This window comes from Emys orbicularis, chromosome 24, assembly GCF_028017835.1.
Source record: "Emys orbicularis isolate rEmyOrb1 chromosome 24, rEmyOrb1.hap1, whole genome shotgun sequence".
NCBI lineage: Eukaryota > Metazoa > Chordata > Testudines > Emydidae > Emys > Emys orbicularis.
The window spans coordinates 7,058,993-7,084,407 of record NC_088706.1 but is presented as its reverse complement, the minus strand read 5'-3'; the positions used below and the strand labels follow the sequence as shown (position 1 = coordinate 7,084,407).

The following is a 25,415-nucleotide window of genomic DNA, read 5'->3' as shown; positions in this document are numbered from 1 at the left end:
GGGGTTTGTTCTCCATCTTTTCTGTAAACATGAACACAGTCATTTCACTTAGGGCTGAGACTTAATAAAACCCTCTTCCAGGGAGAAATGACTCTTCTTAGCAATATCTATTCGCCTGTATTTGACTTGTTAGCACAAAAACCCAGAAGCAAAATGTGAATGGGCCTAAGTTATCCAAGTGATCCCGTTCCAAGGCCTGACAATAGCTGATAACAGCAACACCCCTATTGGCGCAAACCCTGCAAGGCCAGGGCTCCGGCAGAGCCGTGCACGAGGCCACGGGGGCCAGGCAGGTCCCCGCGGGCCTAGCGGGAAGGTTCCATGGCAGTTGGAAGCCGCCAAGCGGGAGGAAGCAGCGGCCGTCGGTTGGGAGTCTGGCGAGCAGGGGAGAGTTTCTACCCCGGAACTAGCCAGCCCTAACCCCCCGTCACAGCAAGTCCGGTATGCGGCCATGTAGGGCTCCCAAGGGCACAGCCTCCTGGTAAGCAGACGCAGGCGTAGAGAGAAGGGGTGGAGGGAACTGGTCTGGACGTGGATAAAAATCTCCCCTCAGAGCACCTCAGACTAGCGCCTCGTGCCTCATTACTGGGCCCCATGTAACCCGCATCCCTGCTCTCGCTCCCCCTTCTCCATCCTCATCCCTCCACCTCCCTCCCCTGCTCTCAGCTCTGGGCCTGGGTCGGCCTCACTGCAATGCCACCTTGTCTCTCCGCCTTAAGCACCTGCCCCTTCAAACAGCCCCCCCCCCCCCCCCCGGCTCTCAATCGCGATCACACCTCATTCCCGCCTTTGCCTCAAGCCCACAGCCAGGCTGGGGCTTGTTTGCCTTCCCCAGGGCCAGGTGCCATTGTAGCCACTGGAGTCTTACCACTGCCTCATGGTATCATCCCCCCTAGGACTCTGTAGAAATTAGGGTGACCAGATGTCCCAATTTTATAGGGACAGTCCTGATATTTGAGGATTTTTCTTATCTAGGTACCTATTACCCCTCACATTCTGTCTCAATTTTTCATACTTGCTATCTGGTCACCCTAGGAGGAATGTTCCAGCAGGGAGGGTAGGAAAATCAAAAGCAACGGGGCAAGAAAATGGCTCCCCCACCTCAAGCATTACTGGCTTCCCAGAGAGACGCAGTCGAGCTTGGGGGAAGGCAGGCGTCATCTTCACCAATACCACCCTTGTCCCTGCTGTGTTTCCTGGGATGGGAATAGACCCTTGCAGCGGTTCTGAAGGGCCAGGCCCAGCTAGAGGTGCTAACAAGAGAACAGCCAAAGGGATTATTTCTCTCTCCCCCCCACACACTGGTCATTGCCTTTCATTAAGGCAACCCAAGTCTTGGAGCCACTGCAGCAGGGCTTTCCCACGTGGCTTCGGGCACTGCCGCTGCCTCCGTTCTCCACCACCCTTTTGCTGGTGTTTTCTGAACATGCCTCCTCTTTGCAGGAGTCTGGTTTATTAAGGTAATATTCAAACACCCACAAATCTCCCCCTCCAAACCCACCTTCCATCCAAGCTAGCTCAGACCCTTGGTGGAGGGTTCTTAGTGCTGGCTTCACTGATCTTCCTCCTAGCAGACTCTTATCCCTGCAGCTTCTACTCAAGCACACCAGAGACTCACCACCAGCCTTATATTTCTCAGCAGGCCTAGTGCTCAGTCACACGCTCCCATCACATTGCCCCCGCCCCTCTTCATTCCCTTCACCTGGGGAGGCAGGCTACACCTGGCACAGGTGATGCTGAACCTCATCCATCTTAAAGGGCCAGCTCACACTGTGAGAGCTGCATTGCTGGCGTTTGTTGTGACCAGGTTAATAATAAATAATAATAATAATAATAATAATAATAATATCGCCAGCAATAATCATAGGAAGACATAAACAGCCGTCATAACAGGCTCCATACTTCTCCCTGCTTCACTGATCCAACCCCACTGACTTTGATTGATTTGCACCAGTGTCACAGACAGCAGAATTTGGCCCAGCCTGTTGTGTTTAGATGTCATGAAGCGATACACCGTTGCTGGCAGTTTTCTCCCATGCCGAGGTCTGTGGCTGGCTATAGATAGCTGTAAATGACAGATATCTTAGAGATCTTTCTGTTTGTCTTGCCCAACTAAATGTGGTTGCAGTGTTGATCAGACCTAATTAAGTTGAGGAGAGGCCTTTCTCAGTGCGACTTCGCACATGAAGACCAACGTGTTCTAAAGTGGCCACTGATTTGGGGTGCTTCTGTTTTTTGGATGCTCAACTTGAGACACTTCAGGCATGTGGGGATTCTCAGCACCTCCAGAAAATCAGGCCCAAACTGCAACCCAACATTTAGAGGCTGCTTGAAAAATCAGGGCCTGATTTTAGCAGTCAGGGGGAGTTGAAGGTACCTAGCACCATACAGGCGCTTGCCTGGCATGAAGGGTTATAAATAAAGCCTCACAACACTGCTGCAAGATGGGGACAAAAATGCTGTACCTATTTCACAGAGAGGGAAACTGAGGTACGGGGCAGCTAAGAGAGTTGCTCAGGGTCACATGGTGAGGCAAGTGGCAGTGTTAGGAATAGAACTCAGTACCACAAAATATCTTTGAGGCCAAGTGCTTAGCAGGGTTGAGAAAAGGACCAGACATGTATATAGATAACAAACATTTCCTATATCCTGGGGCCAACACGGCTACCACACCACTACATACAACAATTTCCATAGTTATATTATAATAGTAAAGATTAAACACAAACTTTGGAAGGGATATAAACCCACATGCATCAGGGCCCAACCACTCCCTAACTATCAGTGGTCAGGAGGTAAATTTAACTAGGGACTAGTTACTCCATAATTGTTTCCTGCAGGGTTTCTTGCACTTTCCTCTGATGCAACTAGTATTAACCACTGTTGGTAACAGTATACTGGACTAGTTGGACCCTGGTCGGAACCAGTTCGGCAATTCCTATGTTCCGAACTCAAGTCTCCTGCCCCCCCGATTCTGCTCGCTGGCCCATTTGGTCCCTGTATCCTCCCATTTCATGCATTTGATTAAAGGGGCTTCACAACGCAGGCTGAATTTTGCTGAGCCTGACAGAGTTTAATTTACGGCTTGTACCCAAGTTGCAAACCTCCCTGACTGTTTCCTGCTGTGGTTTCCTGCAATAGTAAAACGCCTCTGCTGCTCAGCCTGCTTTCCCCTTCGGTTGTCTGATGGCCCTTTCTGGGCTTCAGGCAGATAAAAAACAAATAGGTCAAAAAAAGCTGGTGGCCATAAATCCAGCTCCCGGTGCAGGCATCTCCTTGCCTTGCTCCTGAGCAAAGCAGGAGAGCTCTGGCAGGATGGCGTCTCTCCAGAAATCCCCATCCATCCCCATTCCACATACACTAGGCCAGTGGCTTTCAAACTTTTTTTCTGGTGACCCAGTTGAAGAAAATTGTTAATGCCTGCGACCCAACGGAGCTGGGGATGAGGGGTTTGGGTTGTGGGAGGGGCTCAGGGCTGGGGCAGCGGGTTCGGGCACGGGGGTCAGGGCCGGCTCTAACTTTTTTGCTGCCCCAAGCAGCAAAAAAAAGCACCGCCCCCCGAGCCCCCCCCACCGAGCGCCGCGCCGCCGGAGCCCGCCCCCCCCGCCGAGCGCCGCCAGAACGCACCCCCCCCGCGGAATGCCGCGCCGTGCTGCCCCCCGCCACCCCAAGATTGGCCGCCCCTTACCAGGTGCCGCCCCAAGCATGTGCTTGGTTGCCTGGTGCCTGGAACCGGCCCTGATGGGGGTGAGGGCTGCGGGATGGGGCCGGGAATGAGGGGTTCAGGGTGCGGGAGGAGGCTCTGGTCTGGGGCAGGGGGTTGGGGTGCAGGAGGGGGCTCCAGGTTTGGGGGTAGCTCAGTGCTGGGGCAGGGAATTGGGGCACTGGCTTACCTCAGGCAGCTCCCAGTCAGTGGCACAGCGGGGGTGCTAAGCCAGGCTCCCTGCCTGTCCTGTCACTGTGGACCGCGCTGCACCCCGGAAGCGGCCAGCAGCAGGTCCGGCTCCTAGGCGGAGGCTCGCAAGCGGCTCTGCATGGCTCTGACCCGCAGGCACCGCCCCCCTCAGCTCCCATTGGCCAGGAACCGGACAATGGGAGTGCAGAGCCGGTGCTCAGGGTGGGGGCAGCATGTGGAGCCCCGTGGCCCCCCCGCCTAGGAGCCGGACCTGCTGCTGGCCGCTTCCGGGGTGCAGCGCGGTGTCAGAACAGGTAGGGACTAGCCTGCCTTAGCCAGGCAGCACCGCCGACGGGACTTTTAACAGCCCGGTCGGCGGTACTGACCAGAGCTGCCGCGACCCAGCGCCTTCCATTCCGTGACCCAGTACTGGGTCTCAACCCGCACTTTGAAAACCACTGCACTAGTGTATATCATTTATAAAGTCAACACTTATTATTATGATTGATTATTCGTATTACGGTAGCACGTAGGAGCCCCAGTTTGCACTGTGCTAGGCACTGTACAAACACAGATCAAAAAGACAGTCCCTGCCTAGCCCACACACTACCAGGGTGTGGCCAGCCCAACTCAGAATGCCATATGACCGTCTAAGGCCTGCTCCTTTCTGTGCTAGCCTTTAGTGCGCAATAGGTCTGTCCCTCAGTCGACCAAGAGGCCTGGCCATTGGGACAATTGAAAATCTTGTCGGTCTGTTTTTATCTATCGTTTGTCTGATAGACTGTGAGCTCTGTCAGGCAGGAACTGTCTTTTTGTTCTGGGTTTGTACAGCCCCTAGCACCATTGGGTCCTGGTCTCTGACTGGGCACTATGCTACTAGGACTCCTACTAATAATTAATAAAGAATGTGTGCAGAAGCGCAGAAACCAGACACAGCAACCCAAGGAGTCGAGTTGACTGTATTCTGAACGTGACCGACACATCTGTGGAAAGGAGACGCCAGCTCAGCTTTTCTCACGTCACGCTACATCCCCATCAAAGGTCAGCTCCCAGGGAGCCAATGCGCCCCCTGGAGTTCACTGGTGTTTCCATTAATTAATGGAAACTGGCCTTGGTCTGTGGGTGGGATTTAGATAACTTGATACCAAAACCAATAGCGCAGATAACAGCTCATTGGTGGAGGAGACTTGTCAAAGGCTCAGCCAGCAGTGTGACATGATGCATTGGGTTCCTATTGAGAGCTGGCTCTACCGGGATAGGTGGTAAGTCCCTTTCTGGTATTACTTTGCCGTGAGTCTAGGGGCCTCTGGTGACATCTGCAGATGCCAGTTTGAAAAGGGTGGGAGAATTGTACGGAATCCAATCTGCAACGATGGATTGTCACACTGGAGTCACAGCTTTCTCTGGGTTGATAAGCACAGAGGACCAGCCAAACTGGCCCAGACCATTGGTCCGTCTAATGGACAATCTTTGACAGGGGCCACTGCCAGATACTCCGGTGGAAGGTGCAAAAAATTCAGCAACAGATAGGGAAAGGTTCTTCTTTACCCTTGTCACTTGGCGGTTGGATTATACCTAGAAGCATCAGGGTTTTATATCCTTTATAAACTTGTATCCTATCTAGTGGAACTGTCAATGTTCTGATTACCCATAGAACTGTCTAGTCCTTTTTTAGAGGCCTGCTAATCTCTTGGCAGTATCAGTAGGTTGAGGTAGTGAGTTCCAAAGGTTAATTATGCATTGCAAAAAACGGTATTTCCTTTTATCATGATCTACACGAACCTCTCCGGAGAGAAGATTTGGGGTAGTAGGGGGCTTTTTAATGTAGACGATAATGGCATAACTAGATCCAATGACAATTTCAGGCTGGAATTTTTTAACAGTGAGGATAATTAACCATTGGAACTGCTCGCTAGGGGATGCGGTGGATTCTCCATCACCTGAAATCTCTAACTCCAGACCAGATGTCTTTCTAAAAACCACACTCTGGCTCAGTCAGCAGTTAGGGGGGTGGTACACGAATCACAGGGTGGAATTATCTAGGCCGTCACGCAGGAAAGGAGATTAGATGATCAGGATAGTTCCTTCTGGCCTTAGATTCTCTTAATTGACCCTGCGGTAATGGCTTGTGGGCAGATGGATGGAGATGGTGACGCGGGCCCTGCACTCGCAAGGGGTCCTCTGCTAACAGCTTCCCTTTGTCCGTGGCCATATTGCAATGCAATGTCTCAATGAGGAATTCTGCTTCCATTCCCTAGGCCCAGCACACGGAGTGTGTGAGCAGGTCCAAGGAGCCCCGGTCAGCGTACGAGATGCCGGACGCAGCCAGCCACCTGCCCTTCTTCTACGGCAGCATTTCTCGGTCGGAGGCCGAGGAGTACCTCAAACTGGCGGGCATGTCGGACGGCCTCTTCCTGCTGCGCCAGTGCCTGCGGAGCCTGGGGGGCTACGTCCTCTCCATGGTGCACAACCTGCAGTTCTACCACTACCCCATCGAGCGCCAGCTGAACGGCACCTACGCCATCGCGGGGGGCAAGGCGCACTGCGGGCCGGAGGAGCTCTGCGAATTCTACTCCAAGGATGCCGACGGGCTCTGCTGCACCCTCCGCAAGCCCTGCAACCGCCCCAGCAGCGTGGAGCTCCAGCCCGGCGTCTTCGACAGCATGCGGGACAACATGGTGCGCGAGTACGTGCGGCAGACGTGGAAATTGGAGGTACTGGCTGGTCCCAAGGCAAACGCTGTATTCAGACCCCTCCGGGGACTCCCTCAACTCCTCCTCCCTCCATTCATCCCACACCGACACTTCTCTATCCCTTTCCACACGCTCAGCACAACTGGGGCTCCTGCCATTTGAATCTTCCTCCCTTTTCCAGTTCCCTCTGCAGCCATAGCGCTGATCCTTTGCCTATGCCTTCAAATTCCTCTCTCCCTCTGCTCCGGCTTAATGAGACAGGTCCTGTCTGTCCTGCGTGGCCATTGCAGAGCTCACAGCATAAGAGGGGGGCTACCCCCAGGGTCCTTAGCCTGGCTACAGCGTGGTAGGTGCTACTGTGTGCTCAGCCCAAGCTGGCTGTGCTTCAGGGGGGGCTGTACGGGACGTGTACAGAGCCAGATCCGGAGATGCTTATTCCGCTTTGCCTCAGTTCTTCCATCACTGAAGTCACGGGGAGTTTTGCTTGTGGACGCAGGAACTGGTGTGTCGAATCAGAGCTAGCTACGTATCTATTTATTCCCATTACAAAATAACTAGAAGGACGCCTGTCCAAGGCTCTAGGCAATGGACCGCACAACAGTGCATGCAATTTAGAACTCAGCAGCATTAATCTGAGCAGGTCAGCAGGGACTCCTTTCCGCCCTTCCTCCTCCAGGAAGCACACCGCCAGCCTTCTCCCCAAACCCTCGCAAACAGGCGGCGTTTGCAGCATGTCAACAAGGTCACCAAGTTCAGGCTAGTTCAGACCAAAGGGGGAAGCAAGTTCTAAAATCTCTAGGCCCCCTCTGTCAGACACCCCCTCTCTTTTGCAATGAGGGATATCCAGCTTGCAGGCCCCTGCTGACTACAGTACGGCACTGGGAGAGAGGAGATCCCTTAGATAGGCTGGTCCTAGGCCATTTAGGGCTTTATAGGTCATAAGACCTATCTATGAGAGAGGCAGTGTGGCCTCGTGGACAGAGCCCCAGACTGGGATCTGGCCACTTGGGTTCTAGTTCCTGCTACGCTGCCAGCTGCTTGCTGTGGGCAAGTCACTTCCCAGCTCTGTGCCTCAGTTTCCCCATGTGTAAAATGGGATAATGCTACTGCCCTCCTTTGTAAAGTGCTTTGAGCTGTATGGATGAAAAGTGCTAGTTAAGAAGTATTATATTAATTATTAGTATGACTCATCTGCTCCAGTGTCCTGTCTTCTAACAATGACTGGTACCAGATCCTCCACAAGAGCAGATGCAGTAAACTCCATAATGGACAATTATAAAATAACCTGCTCACATGGGAAATTTCTCCTAGCCCCCAGGCAGACTGACTGACTTATGCCTTATAACATATGTCCCTTACATAATTTTACCCTCTGTCTAATGTAACTGTGGATGTACTTGTTATCCATAGACATTTCCCATCCTTTTTTGAAATCTGCTATGCTCTTGGCCCCAGTGAGATCTTGTGGCAGAAGGTTCCGCAGGCTAATTATAATTGTGTGAAGACATCCTGCCTTTTATCCGTTTTAAATTTGACACTTTTGTTTCATTGAACATCCCCTTGTTCTTGTATACCAAGAGCGGATGATTAGAAGTTTCCTCTCTACCTTCTGTTTATTATCCAATACTTTGTATACGTTATTACGGCCCATCTTATTCACCTCCTCTCTATGGAAAATAGTCCCAGACTTTACAATCTCTCTTCATATTAGACTATTTCACACCCCTAAACATGTTGCCCATTTCCAAACCTCCTCTAATTCAGCAATATCTTATTTTTAGATGGGGTGTGTGACGGGTTCCCTGGGGTGAAGCCTGGGACTGTGGGACCGCTGTGCCCCCTGGATTCACTCCAGCCTGGGCTGTCTCCCACAATGCCTTGCTAGTGACCAGCAGTGACCCTCCAAGTGCAATCATCACTCAGCACAACCACATGTGGAGCCCCACACTCAGCTAGATTGCATGAATGCTCTCAGAGCCACTCATGAATGACACAGAGCCAGGGCCGCCCAGAGGATTCAGGGGGCCTGGGGTTCGGTGGCAGGGGGCCCCCGCCGCCGAATTGCCGCTGAAGACCCGGCACTTCGGCGGCGGGTCCCGGGGCGGAAGGACCCCCCGCCGCGGGTCTTCAGGGCACTTCAGCGGCGGGTCCCGGGGCGGAAGGACCCCCCGCCGCGGGTCTTCAGGGCACTTCAGCGGCGGGTCCCGGGGCGGAAGGACCCCCCGCCGCGGGTCTTCAGGGCACTTCAGCGGCGGGTCCCGGAGCGGAAGGACCCCCCGCCGCCGAACTGCCGCCGAAGACCCAGAGCGGAAGAAGCTCCGGGGGCCCGGGCCCCGCGAGAGTTTTCCGGGGCCCCCGGAGCGAAAAACTCTCATGGGGGCCCCTGCGGGGTCCGGGGCCTGGGGCAAATTGCCCCACTTGCCCCCCCCCCGGGCGGCCCTGCACAGAGCCAAATCCCCCAGCTCCCAGCACTGCACCTCAGGAATATACCGTCTTGCACTGCTCCAGATGGACAGTGCAGATTTATTAATTGGTTCACCACTTCATCAGTGGAAAGTGGACATATACCAGCCTTTGTCAAACCTGAGCAGATTTGCCCCCCCACTTCATACAAACTCACTGGTAAAGTTAAACAAATGTATTGACTATAACAGGTAGATTTTAAGTGATAGGCAAAAAGTCAGAGCTAGTTACCAAAAGAAATGAAATACAAGCACTCAGTCTAACCTCTCAACCCTGTTAGATCGGGCAGCAACTAGATGAAGGAGTTTTTCTCACCCCACTGGCTATTGCAGTCCTTAATATACAGGTTTGTTCCTTAAACCTGGGCCTATCTCCTGTGTTGGAGTCTTGTCTTGGAAAACACATGTCCAGACATGTCTGGGTGGGCCTTGCTAAGTCTCTAGGCAAGGCTGAGCAATTCCCCTGCTGTGGCCTCATGCAGGTGAATCATTGCATCGTAACTCCCTTGCTGGACAATGGTTGTTGATGGGTTGATTGATACCCCACCTGGGCCTTGGTTACTTTCCTTGCTGTTGCCTCTCGGGAGCTAATGTCTGGCTGATTCCCCAACGTACAGCATGTTTTCGTGACCACCATACAACACAATTCTCATAACTTCCTAGGCATTAATGATATACACATATGGATGGAGAAATGACTTTCAGCAGGTCATAATCTTTCTCCTGATACCTCACAAGGAGTGCTTTATATGTAAAATCACAATCACATATAAATGAGGAATATGGGGGTTACATGGTGCTCCCACAAGGTACAGAATGTCACCCGGTGACTAGAACTGCACACCCTAGTTCAGAGGCAGATGCACCACTGATTTGTATAATAGCATTACAGTAATTTCAATGTCACGCTCCGTCCCCTTCTTTTTGCATCCTACAAATTTTGCTTTTTTTCAACCTCTGGTCCACATTGAGCGAAGGTCTTCACTGAACTGTCCATAGCGATGCCGGGGTCTTTTCTCTTAGCTAATACAGTCAATTTAGAACCCAGTTCATATTATTCCCTCCAATGTCCATTACCTCGCCTTTGTAACAATGAATTTCATCTGCTATTGTGTTTCCCATTTCCCTAGCTTGGTTAGGTCCCTCTGAAGTTCCTTGCCAGTTTCCACTGGTGTAAGTGTATAGACTTCAATGCAGTAATTCCATGATTGATAGCGGTGTGAGAGCAAACTAAGGTCTCAAAGGGTTAATATGGTCCTACCCACTGTTCTAATAGAAATAAGCCCTTGCAATAGGCTTGCCAACCTTCTAGGATTATCCTGGAGTCTCCAGGAATTAAAGATTAACCTTTAATTAAAGATTATGTCATGTGATGAAACCTCCAGCAATACGTCCAACCAAAATTGGCAACCCTGCCTTGCAACAGAAAGGCATCACCAACTCAATGGCTTGTCTATGTTATTATTATTAATAATAATATCATAGCACCTAGGAGCCTGGTCCCCAGTCCTGGACCAGGACCCTGTTGTGCTAAGAATGAAAAGACATCCTTTGAGGGTGGGGTGGCAAAATCGCCTAGGAGATTTGGGTACCCTTTGCCCATCAGAAATCAATAAATCCCGAAGGTGGCTGGGAAAGATTCCCAGCTTTACAGCTGCAGTGCTCCCCAGGTTCTTACCTCGTGCTCTGGTAGCCACCAGGTGCAATCCACGAGGGGTCGTAGAGGGATTTGGCAGGATGGGCATTATGCACATACTGGGGCCTGTTTGGGTTGGCCTGCACTACGGGGTGGGATCGATCTAAGTTACGCAACTAAGTATGTCAAGAAGTTGACACACTTAGATCTACTCACCGCGGTGTCTTCACTGCGGTGTGTCGACGGGAGACGCTCTTCTCGTTGCGGTGGAGTATTCTAGACATGATAAATCGACCCCTGCTGGATCGATCGCTACCATCGATCCGGCCAGTGGTGTAGACAAATCCTCAGACACAGGAGATATAGGTGCTTCCATGCGAGTACAGGTCGTTAATATAAAGTGTGCCATCTACAGGCGAATAAGAAAATGTAATTGTCCATACATTTGTGGGAGCCATAAACTTGCCGTGCACTGTGAATGGCTTCAAGATTACATTGCTCTTAACAGGGACTAGGGAGCAAAGTAAAGGGAGACAGAGCAGCCAGGAGAGAGTTTAAAAGGGCTCTGGATTGACAGTGGAAGACAGACCCCAAGGCTTGTGACCAGCTCTAACAATAGTCCTCTTCTAAAGGCCATCATGACCTTCCGCTTCTCTCACCTGCAAGTTGGTGAGCTCTCTTCCCTTCCCCAAAATGGGTGGCGAGGGGCAGGAAGGACAGTGAGGCCTTTGGATGATGGAGTCACTCTGGATTTAGACGGGAGCAGAATTCAGCCCAGTATCGCTCCAGTGGTGCCGACAGCCAGAGCTTTATCTGCGACCAAGAGAGGGATTCTGAGGTCTCCTGAGAGGTCGCTATCACCTGCCCAAGAGGATGCAATAAAAACCAGCGCTGCCCTGCAGCAGCTGGCACGGTGCCTAGCAGTAGCTGGGTAGAATGGTCTCCCTTCTCGCTTCCTTGCAGGGTGATGCCCTCGAACAGGCCATCATAAGCCAGGCCCCTCAGGTCGAGAAACTCATTGCCACCACTGCCCACGAGAAGATGCCCTGGTACCACGTCAACATCTCCCGGGAGGAGGCTGAACGCAGGCTCTATTCCGGAGCACAGCCTGATGGGAAATTTCTGTGAGTATCCAAAGAGCTGGGAGATACCTGCTCCTATTACCGTGACCCTCCAACCCCATTACGCCTCGTCTGCTTGTTTCCGAGGCGATGTAGAGCCGGGTGTCGTCAGGGCTGGGCCAGCAGCTGAGCCCATGTCACAGTTCCCCACGTTTCAAGAGGTGGGGGGGTGGAGGAATGAGCCCCATGGAGCTCCATAGGGAAGCTCTGGAGGCCCAAGAGCAGCTCGCATTGCCACTCGGGCGTGGGCTCGGAAAGGACCAGAACAGTGCTGCTGTGAAGTGCGTGCTGGGAGATCGGCGAGGACGGGACCAGTGTGGCGCGCTGGGTCTCTGCCTTGAGATTAGTACCCGTCCAGGAGATGTGAGCGCCCCAGGATTTGGAAATCAGGCTTCTGGCCTGTTCCATGGGGAACAAATCCCACCTCCCCATGGAAGGATGTGACCCGCGTGGGAGGGGGTGACCTTTCCCAGAGCTCTGGTACAGGCGCCAAGTGAGGACGCCCGGTGATTTCACTGGGCGAGCCCCAAAACCAGCCACTCTGACTCCCTCCTCCTTCCCACCCAGACTGCGAGAAAGGAAGGATAATGGCACCTACGCGCTGTCCCTCGTCTATGGGAAAACAGTGTATCACTACCGCATCGACCAGGACAAGTCCGGCAAGTACTCCATCCCCGAGGGAACCAAGTTTGACACACTGTGGCAGGTATGATGCGGCGGGACGCTCTCCCCAGGCCCCCCTCTCCCCAGTCAGGAGAAGGAGAGTTCTCTTGTCTCAGTCTTGGGGGATAGAAAGATTTAACCTGAGCTTCAGAAGCCTCCTGAGGCCCTACCAGGAGAGAAGAGCTCTTTCCAGAGGCAGCATTAATCCTTTAGACCTCAGTTTCCTGCTTCCTGTATCCACTCCCCAGTCAGTTCTGTGCAATAATACTAGCACTCTCTGCTGTAGATCTGAACATGGCCTCGAACTGAGAGGAACAGTGCCCATTATTTCTAGCCCCCTGGCCACTACACTTTCATGGTCAGGAACCTCGAGGTGGCCTTGTTAACTAAGCCTGTACTCGGTGGGCATACATCACGTACCTAGCCATAGGATCACCCCACATAATGCTAGAGATTCCTGCCTACAACGAGTCCTGACTCACCTGCCTATCCCCTGTCCTTCCCTCCTACTGTGAGCCACCTCCTGCTGCTGTGATGTGTCCATAGCCAGGAAACTCGGATGCCTTTTGTCTTCTGTGAACACCACCTTTATTTTTCAAAGATCTCTCTCGTGTGCATCGACAGCAGCCATTTTGGTCTCAGAACTGTTGCAGTCTGTTGCACAGAAGACACACACCATGCTCTCTCCTGGACAGAGCTGTCCGGAGGACGACCATTCCATTTCAGAGCAAGTCTTGAGGGTTTTAAATGTGTTTTCATTCCGCAGTTGAACAAAAACAAAATGTTTTCACAAAGATGGAATTGTGTTGAACATCTATTGCTGTGGGGGTGGAGCGACAGAGAAACTTATCATATGCTAAAGCACTGGCCTGGGAGACCCAGGTTCAAGGCCTGGTTCTGCATGAGCCAGACACCTCAGTAATGTGCCCAGGCGATAGAGTGGAATGAGAGTCTTACTCACAGTCACTGAAACCAACACCTCTCTGTGAACCATTTTGGCTTCAATCACATTTCATTTAACTGGAAATGTTCCAACTGGCTCTACTCCTGCAGACTTTCCTTTTCACAAGGCTGGAAGGGACCTCAGCAAGCCATCTAGTCCAACCCCCCCGCTCAAAGCAGGACCAATCCCCAGACAGATTTTTTACCCCCATTCCCTAAATGGCCCCTTCAAGGATTGAACTCACAACCCTGGGTTTAGCAGACCAATGCTCAAACTGCTGAGCTATCCCTTCTTTTGTCCTTGTTTGCTTTCCCTTTGTGTAGTAACAACCCAAATCCCTCTCCCCAGCCAGCAGGGTTTGTAAATACAGAGCGAAGAGGGTCCCGAGTACATAGACAGATGAGAGGAACTAATGGGCTAATGGGGGCCTGTCCGCCACAGACCTAAGAGAAATAGTTCCCATAAACCACAAACGTTGCCTGTAAAACAAAGCGGTGATTTTCCTCCCTCTCCTTTTCCCGATTCCTCCCCCAGCTGGTGGAGTACTTGAAACTCAAGCCAGACGGACTGATATATTTTCTGAAGGAAAGCTGCCATAATCCCAATATGCCGGCAGGTGAGTTGAATTTTAAGGGCAGGACCAGCTGCGAACATCAAACCTCGTCTTCATCCTGGGGATCTACCGTAGCCCCAGGGTTCGTTCGGTTTTCTGGTGGATCTGCCCCGCTGTTCTCTTGCGTCCTGCCATATTAGATCAGATCACTGGGACCAGCTCAGTTAGCATCCTGCCCCCTGCCCGAACGGTCTCTATCTGGGATTTTTGCACATCTCTCTCTGAAGAATCAGGCGATGGCCAGTGTTGGACAGAGGATACTGGGCGAAAGGCCCTGGATCTGCTCGGGGACAGCAATTGCGACATGTGCGTGTTTCATAGCAGGCTCCGGCATTGGCCTATCCTGGCTCTTGCTAAACTGCAGCGCAGCATCACCCCGTCTTGGCCAGGGGCTACGATGAGGGCTAACAGAGGGTAGGAGCTCAGCTCTCACACCTCCCCTCCTCTCCCGTGGCTGGGGGGAGAGTTCCCCCGACGGTTTCACTCCACATTAAGCACTGCTCTCCTCTGCTATCCAACTCCTGCCTTAGCAAACCAGCCCCCGCATCATTCTAGGGCGGTGTCTGGCCTGCTGCTGAAAGGGGGGTGATATTTCAGATGAAGGCAAAACAGGCCCCTCCCTACGGGTAGCCCGTTGCGCAAAGCTGTACATGGTGGAAATAAACAAAGACAGGGAAGACAGCGATGATGAAACCAGATCCAGAGATAGGACAGAGGGGGTCAAAGCCTCAGCTGGAGTATATTGGTTTAGCACCATTGAACCCAGCCACTGGTTTTCATTTCCACACTGAGGTATCAGTCACCCGGTGCCCTCGTTCAAGCAGGAAGGCCAAGGGGCTCTGTTTGCCCCATGCCAGGTGATCCACTGCCAAGCGTGTGGAATGGTTCTGGCTGTGTGTCCAGGGGAAGGGAAGGGGTTTATTTTGTATTTGCTTCGTTTCTGTCGCTCCCTGGCTGTTTTAGTCCCGTTTTTGTTGAGGCCGAGTGTATCTCCTGCTGGGGAGCGGTGCCAGACTGACAGCCCTGGAGTCTTAAGGCCTTTTATCCCCCCAGCAGGGTCAGTCTGAGCAGCAACAGGACAAGCTCCCCCCCCACCGGACCCAACCAATATGTCTCCATTCTGGTCGGGAGGGACACACAATGTGGGCGCTCAGCACCTCGGACAATCAGGGCCACAATGTCCCAAGTGGGGCAAGAATTAGTGGCCACTTAGGCCAACGTTGGCCTCCGGAGCTTGCCTAAGGTCACTGCGAGACAGTGGCAGAGCTGGGAAGAAAGCCCAGGTTTTCCAAAGTGACTCATGATTTTGGGTGCCCCACTTGAGACACCTTGAAGGGGCCTGATTTTCAAAGGGCAGGTGCTCAGCACTCCCTGGAAATCAGGCCCCCTTTAAGGTGTCTTAAGCTGGGCCCCCCAAATCAGGACCATGTCTAGTCAATCTCAGATCAGTGCCCTGTTCTCTGGACTGCAGTATTTCTCCCGGGGCAGGGGCAGAACTGCAGTCCCTGCTGCTAGCCACGGGGTTCCCTGCACCCGTCACCTCCTACCCACACCAGAGTCTGGGGTCCTCCTCCTCATTGACTCCACATTGTCAGAGCAGGCTGAAGGGCCCCCAGTGCGAACTGGAATCAGGCCTGGGCAAAAGAGGTGACTGGAACCCCCTTTGGGCAGGGCAGCGAGCTAACGTCTCTTTCCTGATTTTCAGCAACCGTGGCACCCCTCCCGCCGGCCCACCCCTCCGGAAGCGTAAGTTTGGGGCGGTATCTTCTCTCCGTCCCTCCAGAGCTTCTCACGTCCTTGCCTTTTACCTGGGGAGAAAATCCTGCCTTTCTCTGAAAGGCAGAGACTTGACTGGAATGTAACACGGGTCGCTTAACCCTGCGGCCATTACAGCTGGAGATGGAAGCAAGCTTCTGCCATGCAACATGTGGGCCTGTAATTTGGGGAGTCCAGCTTAGCCCCAGGCCGACCTGCCTGGCAGAGGCTGGGGACACTCAGGCAGACCTCCCTAACCACTGGCTTTTAGCCCGATCTTCGTGCCCCTGCTTCTCTGCCTTTCTGAGTGCAAAGTGCTGCAGGCACCGCTGGACTCTGGGGAGGGAGACACACAAAGGGGGGCTGAGGGACTCCCAGCTCTATTGGGCATTCGTGTACATGAGTCTCGGTGCCTGGCTAATAAAGGACGATGCCTCACAGAAGGGTGCACTCGACTCTCCAGACAGCCTGCCCCTTCTTCCAGTCTTTGTGCCTAAGAATCCACCTAGGAATATCCACTTCCCCCAGCACTAGGAGCGGGATCTATAGAGTTATTGGGGCAGAGCTGGACTCCAGATTGGCAGCAGAGTATCTCCCAGCAGACAGATCCCAGACTGGCTCCAGCCCCTCTGCCCTGGGGGTGCACTCAAGCCATGGTTGCAGAAGAAAGAGAAGCTCCTTACCAGCATTGAGATGGTGGCCTGGATCCCTCCTCCCCACCCCCTTCCTTCTACAGATTGTGTGTGGGGTGGAAGGGACAGCGTGGTGGATGGGGCTGCCCTCCCTCTGTTTCCTTGGGGCATAGGCAGGGTGCATGTGCTGCCCCAGTAGATGCTGCTAGCCAGAGAGTGGGCACACAGAGGCAGTGATCTCATAGAGCCATAGGGATTATGGGAAGGCACTGGTTCTGGAGGGTCCCAGTCCCCCACCCCAATTGTTTTCCCCATAGGCACTGAGTTTTTCTTTTCCCCGGGGGTGCGCCACTCCTGCTTTGCCCCAGGGCCCCACCCCCACTGCAGCCCTCCCCAAGCCCCCTCCCCAAGGCCCCCACTCGCTCGCTGCTTTCTGCCCCGCCAAGCCCCTCCCCCAGCTGCCAATCAGCTGCTTGGCAGTGACTCCAATCAGCTGTTTGGCAGCACCTTGATCAGCTAATCAGGGGTGCCGCCAAACAGCTGTGGCTGGTATTTTTTTTCCATAGTCGATGCCTATGGTTTCCTTCATCTTATATTAAATGCATCATTTACTTTATCACTGTTTCTCTCCCAGGCCCAGAGACACCTGGGGGCTCTTAACGCAGACGGATACACCCCGGAGCCCATAGGTGAGTATCGCTGCAGAGGCCTCCCTTCCTGTCACTACAGATCCGGGAGAGGGCGCCCTAGGCCAGCCAAGCTGTGGGACGCGAGCTAGTGGTGCCGCATGTACCTACAGCTACAATGCAACCGAGCTTTTTCGCAATGCCTGGCACATGAGCACCACCTTCTGGCTAAGAGAGGTGCTACAAGGCTTTCATCGCACTCAAGGCACCCGAGGACAATCCAAAGGTCCCATTTGTTTTCCAGGGCCCCAAACCACTTGCATGAATGCTATAAAACGGTCGCTCCCAAGAATAAACCAAGCCCAGCTCGGTCCTGTCCCCCCTTCCCCTGCCTCACTACTATCGGTGGGCTCGAAGCCACAAACACTGAAACACGTGCATAATGAGGCTTCAGGGGCACTGCTCACGTGTGAGAAGCTGTGCACACAGTAGGCGTGTTTAGGACCAGAGCTCGGGGTAGTGGGAGCACTGACAGCTCCAACTCCACCCAGTAGTGGGGTGGGAGGGACCAGCACAGGCTGGAAAGACAAGGGAGGTGACCGAGAGGGAGGCTGGAAGGTCAGCGCAGGGAGGACAGTGGCCAGAGGGAATGGGGAGGCTCTGGGTTCTGGCAGGGGGCGTGTGACAGATCCCTGGCCTTGTTCTCCTGTGGAAGGCCCAGGGAAATCGCGCCTCCTGCCCATGGACACCAGCGTCTACGAGAGCCCCTACAGTGACCCGGAGGAGCTGAAGGACAAGAAGCTCTTCCTGAAGAGGGACCACCTGATGATTGACGAGGTGGAACTGGGGTCAGGGAACTTCGGCTGCGTCAGGAAAGGAGTCTACAAGATGCGGAAGTAAGCGCTGTCCAAAAGGGATGAGAAGGGGAGCATGGTTCAGACTGAGCCTAGGATAGAGATGGGTCAAACCCATCCCAGGTCAGGGGAGTTTGGGTCCAGGGCTTTGGTTCGGACCCATCGCTAGAGCAGATGCTGTAACAGGGGTGGAGACAGGAGTGTCTGTGCTGATGGGGGGCATGGGAAAGCTACTGGTGAAAGGTGCCACAGCGACTTCATGTGCACTGGGGAATGTGGGGCGCATTGGATAGGCCAGCGATGGGAACTCGCACATTGACTGCCAGTACCGGAGGTGTCTGCTGGCCAGGCGTGAATTCAGAGGGGGAGCTCATGGTTTTAAGGAAGGCACCTTGATCCGCTAGATGGGGTATGGGATTGAGAAGGAGGAGACGGGTTCTATTCCTGGCTCTGCTACTGACTCCCCATGTGACCCTGGAAATGGTCCCACCCCTCTCTGTGCCTCAGTTTCCCCACCTGTGAAATGGCAGCAATAATACTGATCCTGCTTTGTAAGGTGCCTTTAGAAAGGGGGAGGGAAGAGACTAACTGCCCCCGATTGCACAGTATGAGACAGAATTTTTCTCTCAGTTGCTGTCATTATTTCTTTAGCTACCGTTTCCTGTCCTTGCGTACTCGAAGAGGGTTCCCCAGGGGCTCTGCTGCAGGAGCACCTCACCCAGAGTTAATCTGCGATAGCCTGGCTTCACAGACCTGTAGCCCATGACCATAACTGGGAACGAGATGCCCTAATAATATCCTTATTACCCCAGGCATTGTAGATACAGCCTAGTGAGCCACCAGCTTTAAACAGTACCACTGATCGCTGGTTCGCGTTACTGGCTGCGATACACTCCATCATCTGCAGCTTAACCCACCTCCTGTGCGTTTCTCCTCTCGCCCCCGGCTAGGAAGCAGATCGATGTGGCCATCAAGGTGCTGAAGAGCAACAACGAGAAGGCCGTGAAGGATGAAATGATGAAGGAGGCACAGATCATGCACCAGTTGGACAACCCCTACATCGTCCGCATGATCGGGGTTTGCGAGGCAGAGTCCCTGATGCTGGTCATGGAGATGGCCTCGGGCGGGCCACTCAATAAGTTCTTGGCTTCCAAGAGGTGAGTTTCTTTGGGGTACAGAATAGCCACGGCTGGCTGATTCCTCTCTGCTTCTGGGCACTGTCCCGTCAGACTCACAGTAACGGCGGACAACTTGCTTTGAAGATGGAGGGATATGGAAAATAGTCCCAATAAAACACTAGGGAGCTCTCTGAAACTTTCCTAGAAGAGTCTGGCTGTGGCACTTGTAGGACGGGTGGGGGGAGATACATGGGTTCTTGGCACACATTTGGGGTGAGCCACAGAATTCACTCAAGCCTTTGCCTCTCAAGTGATGAGCCGACATCTCAGACTCCTGAGACGTTTATATCACACGCTCAGGTATCATCTGCCTGCCTGCCATCTACCCTGATCTAATCTAACACAATGCAAATAATAAGGAAGAATGAAAATGCTTAAAATGGTCTGGTGGGCCTTTCAATCAACAGCTAACATCCTGTCCAGCCAACCAGCTTTCTCGGTTTCCCAGCACGGTGATAGCACTACTTGGTGATATGGCCCTGTTTCACAAGAGGCCTGGAGTGCCATCAAGTTCTAGCAACAATATGTCAGCAAGCTGGTGGTGGAGGATGTATTGGCTGGCTAGTGGAACTGCCCAATAAAGTATTGTACTTGCTAGTGTGTGCATATCATGGTCTTCTATTGTGTGTAATCAGAACTATGCACCTGTGTGTCACAGGCCCTGTACTGCTAATAGCTAAGGGAGATTTTCTTTTACCTTGGTTAGTAAGGGCTGATGCTTCCGGAGTAGGAGAGTCCGAATTCGCTGCTCACTGTGGCTGTGAAGCTCCGAGGGCCACGGTAATGACAGTTTCCTACTTGTCCAGGGATTTCTTGCTGTATTGTCCTTTCTTTCCTTTGCCCCAGAGAGGAGATTCCAGTGAGCAATGTTGTAGAGCTGATGCACCAGGTGGCTATCGGGATGAAGTACTTGGAGGAGAAAAACTTCGTCCACAGAGACCTGGCTGCCAGAAATGTCCTGCTAGTCAACCAGCATTATGCCAAGATCAGTGACTTTGGACTCTCCAAGGCTCTTTCAGCTGATGACAGCTATTACAAGGTGAGTGGAAGCACAGCAGAGGAATCACGGGCCGGGGCATATCTACAGAGTCAGCCCCGATGGAGTCCGTGCCCTTCGCTCCACCTGTTAACGGAAGCCAGGCGCGCCTCTCACATGCGTGCCATTGGGACGCTCACCCAGAACACCCTGTGACCTGAACCTTTCTGGCTTGCTGCTGAGACCTAGAGCCATTCCCAGGAGCTCTGCCTTGTGATCACCCCAAGTTCTTATCATGCCTGTTGTTTATATAATGCCATAGCTGTACAAGGGGCTTTGCAAACATTCAGAAAGCCGGTCCCTGCCCCAAGGAACGTACAATTCGACACAGACGGGTACAATGGAAGGCTAAGGATCAGGGGTAAGAATGAAGATGCATAATGCTGGAGAGGAAAGACACACAGCAGAGGAGAGGTCTGGGAAGGGATCTGAAAGAGGTGTGGGGGGGTGCTAGGTATGTAGCAGGAGAGGCTGGGGGAGGGTGAAGTAAGAAACAGGAGCGGAGATGCTGGCAGCCGGGAGCTCTGCTGAGCCTTGGGGGTGACAAGGGGCTCGAAATACTCATGGACAAAGGGAGGACGGAACCAAAGCGGGGGCAGGGATGGTGGGAGATGGGGTGGAGTTGTGGGAGAAGGTTATTTTCACTGCAGCCACGTGGAGCTGCTGGAGAAGGGAGGAGCGAAGCAGAGAAGCCAGAGAGCGAGCGGAAAAAGGAGCGATGCTGAGTAGATGGAAGCTCGTCAGGGCAGGGACCAGCTTTCTGTTCTGTGTCTCTGTAGTGCCCAGCACAAGGAGCCCCATTCCCCAAGGGGGGCCCCCCGGTGATCCCACACTAGAGATAGTCAATAACAATTGCCAACGTAGCCAGGCGTGGCTGCCACACGGTGGCACCATTCGCACAGTTATCGCTCCAGGCACAGCCCAGGTCCCAGTTTCATTTCCCAGCCTGGGTGTGTTGTGTCGTGTTTTTAACCTAGTGGCACACGCATCTGCCAGGTGACACCACAGAGTCTGGAGGGCGTCCAAGAGGCCGCGCAGGAGACCCTGTGCTCTGGATGAGCTGTTGTTCCGCCCGCCCTGAGATGGGCGTTATGGATCAAGAACAGGCATAGCTCCTGGCTGGAACGCTGCCTCCAGAGGAAATACAGATCTGGATTGGATTCTGCATTCAGGGGCCCCAGAGGACACCCCGGGGCTCTGAAAACAGCTCATTAGTCACATGGAGGATGGGCTGATCCCAGGGTCCGTTTCAGACAGGGACAGAACTTCCTATTACTTTCATCCTCCAGCCATTCTGGCAAACGGGGCCCTCTCCCCATATGACACTGGGGCAGACTTACCCCCTGGAGAGCCAGAAAGGAGGTTGCTTGAAGGACCCTGCTCCGATAGCTCAGCTTTGAATTAGCGATGGACTCAGTGCACCATTTGGACTCCGATCCGGATTCAAACAGCTCAAAGTGCAGTGGTTTTCAGACCTGGGCTTTTGGTTCATCCCGGTATAGTGATAGGGGCCAGCTCATAAATTGATAGCAGCCTTCAACTACCTGACGGGGGGTTCCAAAGAGGATGGAGCTCGGCTGTTCTCAGTCGTGGCAGAAGACAGAACAAGGAGTAATGGTCTCAAGTTGCAGTGGGGGAGGTCTAGGTTGGATATTAGGAAACACTATTTCACTAGGAGGGTGGGGAAGCACTGGAATGGGTTCCCTAGGGAGGTGGTGGAATCTCCTTCCTTAGAGGTTTTTAAGGTCAGGCTTGACAAAGCCCTGGCTGGGATGATTTAGTTGGGGTTGGTCCTGCTTTGAGCAGGGGGTTGGACTAGATGACCTCCTGAGCTCCCTTCCAACCCTGATATTCTATTCTATAAATTGGATATTGGTTCCGGTCATGACCCACTGCTTCCCTGACCTGTTGGGGTTGCTTGGATCCAGGGTTTGGAGTTAGGCCCTTTGAATCTGCCTTTGGCAGTGAACTCTCACTCGAGAGGTCTTGAGCTCATTGGACTGACAGATACTGCAACGCAGACCCAGGACAAGGGGCTCCGGCTCAGGGCATGGGAGTGTGTCAGACTCTTGCTGGGTAAGCTACCCCCTTCTTTCCATCTCTTTGCTTCAGGCCAGGACGGCTGGAAAGTGGCCCCTGAAATGGTACGCGCCAGAGTGTATCCTGTACCACAAGTTCTCCAGCAAGAGTGACGTGTGGAGTTATGGTGTGACCATGTGGGAGGCCTTCACCTACGGGCAGAAACCGTACAAGGTGAGCAGCGCGAGGGTGCTGTGCTGGATCAGAGTCCGCTTTACTCACCAAGGGCGGCTCCTCGGCCGTCCCAATGGAGTTTGTGCTCCCACCCCAGCCCCGCTGTCTCAATGCATCCCGCAAAGAGCCGGGGAGCAGTCCCGTAGTAGAGAGAGCACCCAGAGGGCAGGCGGACAGAGCTGTACGCGGGGCAATGAACTCTGGGGTGTCATTCCTCCCAGGGCAGGGAGACGGAAGCCAGCCAAAGCAATCACCCAGTCATGGTGAGGGGGTCCCCCCTACACTGCCGAAAAGCAGGGTGCTGGCCTGGTTACGAGGTCAGACCTGCACCAGGGCAGGTGTGAGATACTAATGCAAGGTGCTGTGATTACCGACAGCATCATCGCAGGAGGTGGGCCACGCCCAGTGCCATTAGCTCCTTACAGACTCAGTGCAAAGGGCCCCCCGGGCAGGGGCGTGTCTTACCTGCCCTCTCTCAGCTGTCCCATCAGCTCCCATGCTTGGTGGGGAGGGCAGGGTCATTAACACACTTCCCTACTCACCCTAGAAAATGAAAGGCCCCGAGGTGATCAGTTTCATAGAGCAAGGGAAGCGCATGGAGTGCCCAGCAGACTGCCCGGCAGAGATGTACAAGCTGATGCTGCAGTGTTGGACCTACAAGTAAGGCTTTCCCCAGCTAATCTCTGGAGCAGGCCCCCTTGGGACTGGGCACATTGTCTGCATGAGGGTGGCGGGTGTGTGTGGGTGTGGGTGTCTCCTGTCCTGATCTCCCTCTGGCTTGGGCTGCAGGGTCTGTGATGAGTGATGTGCTTATTTCCTTTTCTTCCTTCCCCTCCCCTGGCCTGCAGTTCCCCTGGAGGAGGTCGGAGCCCCTCTGGGGCTCTCTGTCTTGGAAAGTGTCTCAGCCTCTCCAAGGAGGCCGCCATGCCAGGCTGCAGCATCTGTGGTCAGCAGGTGCATGGGGATGACCCTAAATGAAACTGACAAGAGCCGGAGGGTTGTGACAGGGTTTTAGCTGATCAGTCATTAGGTACCACAACGCAAAGCAAAACAGGCTTGGGCGACTCTAGATTTAACATAGCAGCTCCTCAGGGCGAGCCCCTCTGGGTGACTCACCTCTCTGCTCCCCCTGGGGTTTCCGAGCAATTGGAAGGGCTCCTCCCTTTGCCACTGACATGTGAAGAAGGGTCCCTTCACTCTGCTTTGCCTGGTCTGTTCAGTTACTGGCCTTGTTGGTCTTTCTTACCAGGGAGCTAAGCAGCAGGGGTGGTAACTCCCAGGGCGGGCACCCCTACCCCTGAGAGTCCCTTTCCCAGTAGCCTGGCAACGTGGCAGAATCAATGCTCACAGCCAAAGCGGTCAGTGCCTTCCCACAGTCCAGCAGTGTCTTTCCCACTCAGCCAACTTCTGCAGCTTGGGCCCATTCCTAGGTTCTTCTTGGGGTGCTGCTGGATGGCTCCTGCCACGGGACACAGAGCCTGTCGCTGAGCTGAGTCCAGCCCAGGTCAGAAGTGGCAGGCATCTGCCTGCTCGGTGCAGGGTCCACATCCCAGACCCGTTAGCACAACTGGTTTCCTTACCTGCAGACTCAGGAGAGAGGCCAACGATTAATAGACCACGGTGGCCGAACTCTCCTCTCAAGCCCCGGTGCAAACATGGTGCCAGGAAATCTTCCCACATCCCTCGCTCCCTCTGCCCCACTGTCAGCGGACTGGGTCAGACTCGTAGGCAGTCAGGCCTAGTGGTCGGGGCAAGGGTCAGGCCTAGTGGTCGGAGTCTGAATGCCAGAGTCCAGGGGTGAGACAGTCAGAGCCGAATGCCAGCACCAAGGGTTGATGCAGAACCGAGGGTCGGAGCCGGATTACCAGGCGTCAGGGAACTTAGGAGCAGGGCTGGTTCTGAGGCAGGAGCGAGGCTGGAACAGGACGGGAACAAGGCAGGGTGCAGGACAGGGTCTGGGCTGGCGCTGTGGCGGAGCAGAGCAGGAGCAGGGCTTGCAGAGTCCATGGGCGTTGAGCAGCCAGCGAGCTGCTGCTAGGTTTAAGAACGGGCCTGCTGGCTTCCCCAGCCAATCAGGCAGGGCAGGCCGTGAGGCAGCCTGGCTGGCTTGTTAGGGCGTCAGGCGTACTGAGCAGGTGCAGCTGAGGATCTTACTCCTGACACCGACACTGTGCACCCTCGGGGCGCGCCTGGGCTGTCCCCCCCATCCTAGCCCGTTTGCTTTGGTCAACCCGTTCTGGTCCTTCTTGCTGATCCTTCTTCAGTGCCTCCCTTCTCTTCCAGGTGGGAAGATCGCCCAGGGTTTGCAGCGGTGGAAACCATCATCCGTTCCTATTACTACAGTATCGCCGCCAAGACAGAAAAGGGGCCAGAGGAGACGGAGGAGGAGGACAATGCGAAAGCAGCTTGCCCCTGAGTCTTCTTCTCTGGGCCCAGAGGAGTCCTCGGCCCGGGAGCTCTCTAGTCTTGGTCTTTCGGGAAGGGCGCTGGAGATGCCCCAGCTAGTTTGGGTTTGGTTTCTCCTGCTGGTGCTTCTTGGGGAGTCACAGAACTGAGCCCTTTGGAAAGAACGGTGCTGGCGGGACTGGTGCGGCAGGGGAGGCTCCCAAGGGAACTCAGCCATAGTTCAATCTCTCAGCCGTGATTTGCAGCCTTTGCTTGTCCCGCCTGGGGGACTGGGCAGAACAGTACTGCAGCCCACTCCTGCACACCTCCAAAGCACCGTCCCCGACTCTCGGCACTCATGCCGGGGTTCCCCACCTTGGCTCCCGCCTCCAGCAGCACACGGCATGTCCCCTAACTCCCCCGATTTGCCATTGGGCTGATTACGGCCGTTCCGGTGAAGGGGTGGGGGGCAGAGGACAGGGAACCAAAGCTGGGCAGGAGGCAGCTGGCATATTGCACTCCTAGAGCACAGAATGAGCTGGTGTATGCCCCAAAGGAGCCTGGCTGGGCAGGGTGGGGGATGAGCTGCTGGCCACTTCCACACCTGCTCCTTCCACACCTGCTAGCAGCACTGGGTGTTGGGCGCCGGGGAAATGCTCCCTTTCAGTGG

General features: G+C 54.0%; 1 protein-coding gene across 1 annotated transcript in view; it reads left to right on the top strand.

The window, feature by feature from the left end:
* The window catches only part of LOC135894126 (tyrosine-protein kinase ZAP-70), a 45,965-nt gene extending 21,189 nt beyond the window's left edge, over positions 1–24,776 (top strand). Inside the window, exons 2-13 of the mRNA XM_065422174.1 lie at positions 6,154–6,609; positions 11,650–11,810; positions 12,375–12,513; positions 13,948–14,029; positions 15,732–15,772; positions 17,048–17,102; positions 17,755–17,935; positions 18,844–19,050; positions 19,918–20,110; positions 22,220–22,360; positions 22,908–23,020; positions 24,644–24,776. Coding sequence (XP_065278246.1) covers positions 6,208–6,609; positions 11,650–11,810; positions 12,375–12,513; positions 13,948–14,029; positions 15,732–15,772; positions 17,048–17,102; positions 17,755–17,935; positions 18,844–19,050; positions 19,918–20,110; positions 22,220–22,360; positions 22,908–23,020; positions 24,644–24,776 — 1,848 coding nt within the window. The 5' untranslated portion in view covers positions 6,154–6,207. The remainder of the gene's footprint in view (positions 1–6,153; positions 6,610–11,649; positions 11,811–12,374; positions 12,514–13,947; positions 14,030–15,731; positions 15,773–17,047; positions 17,103–17,754; positions 17,936–18,843; positions 19,051–19,917; positions 20,111–22,219; positions 22,361–22,907; positions 23,021–24,643) is intronic.
* Positions 24,777–25,415: the final 639 nt, after the last annotated feature.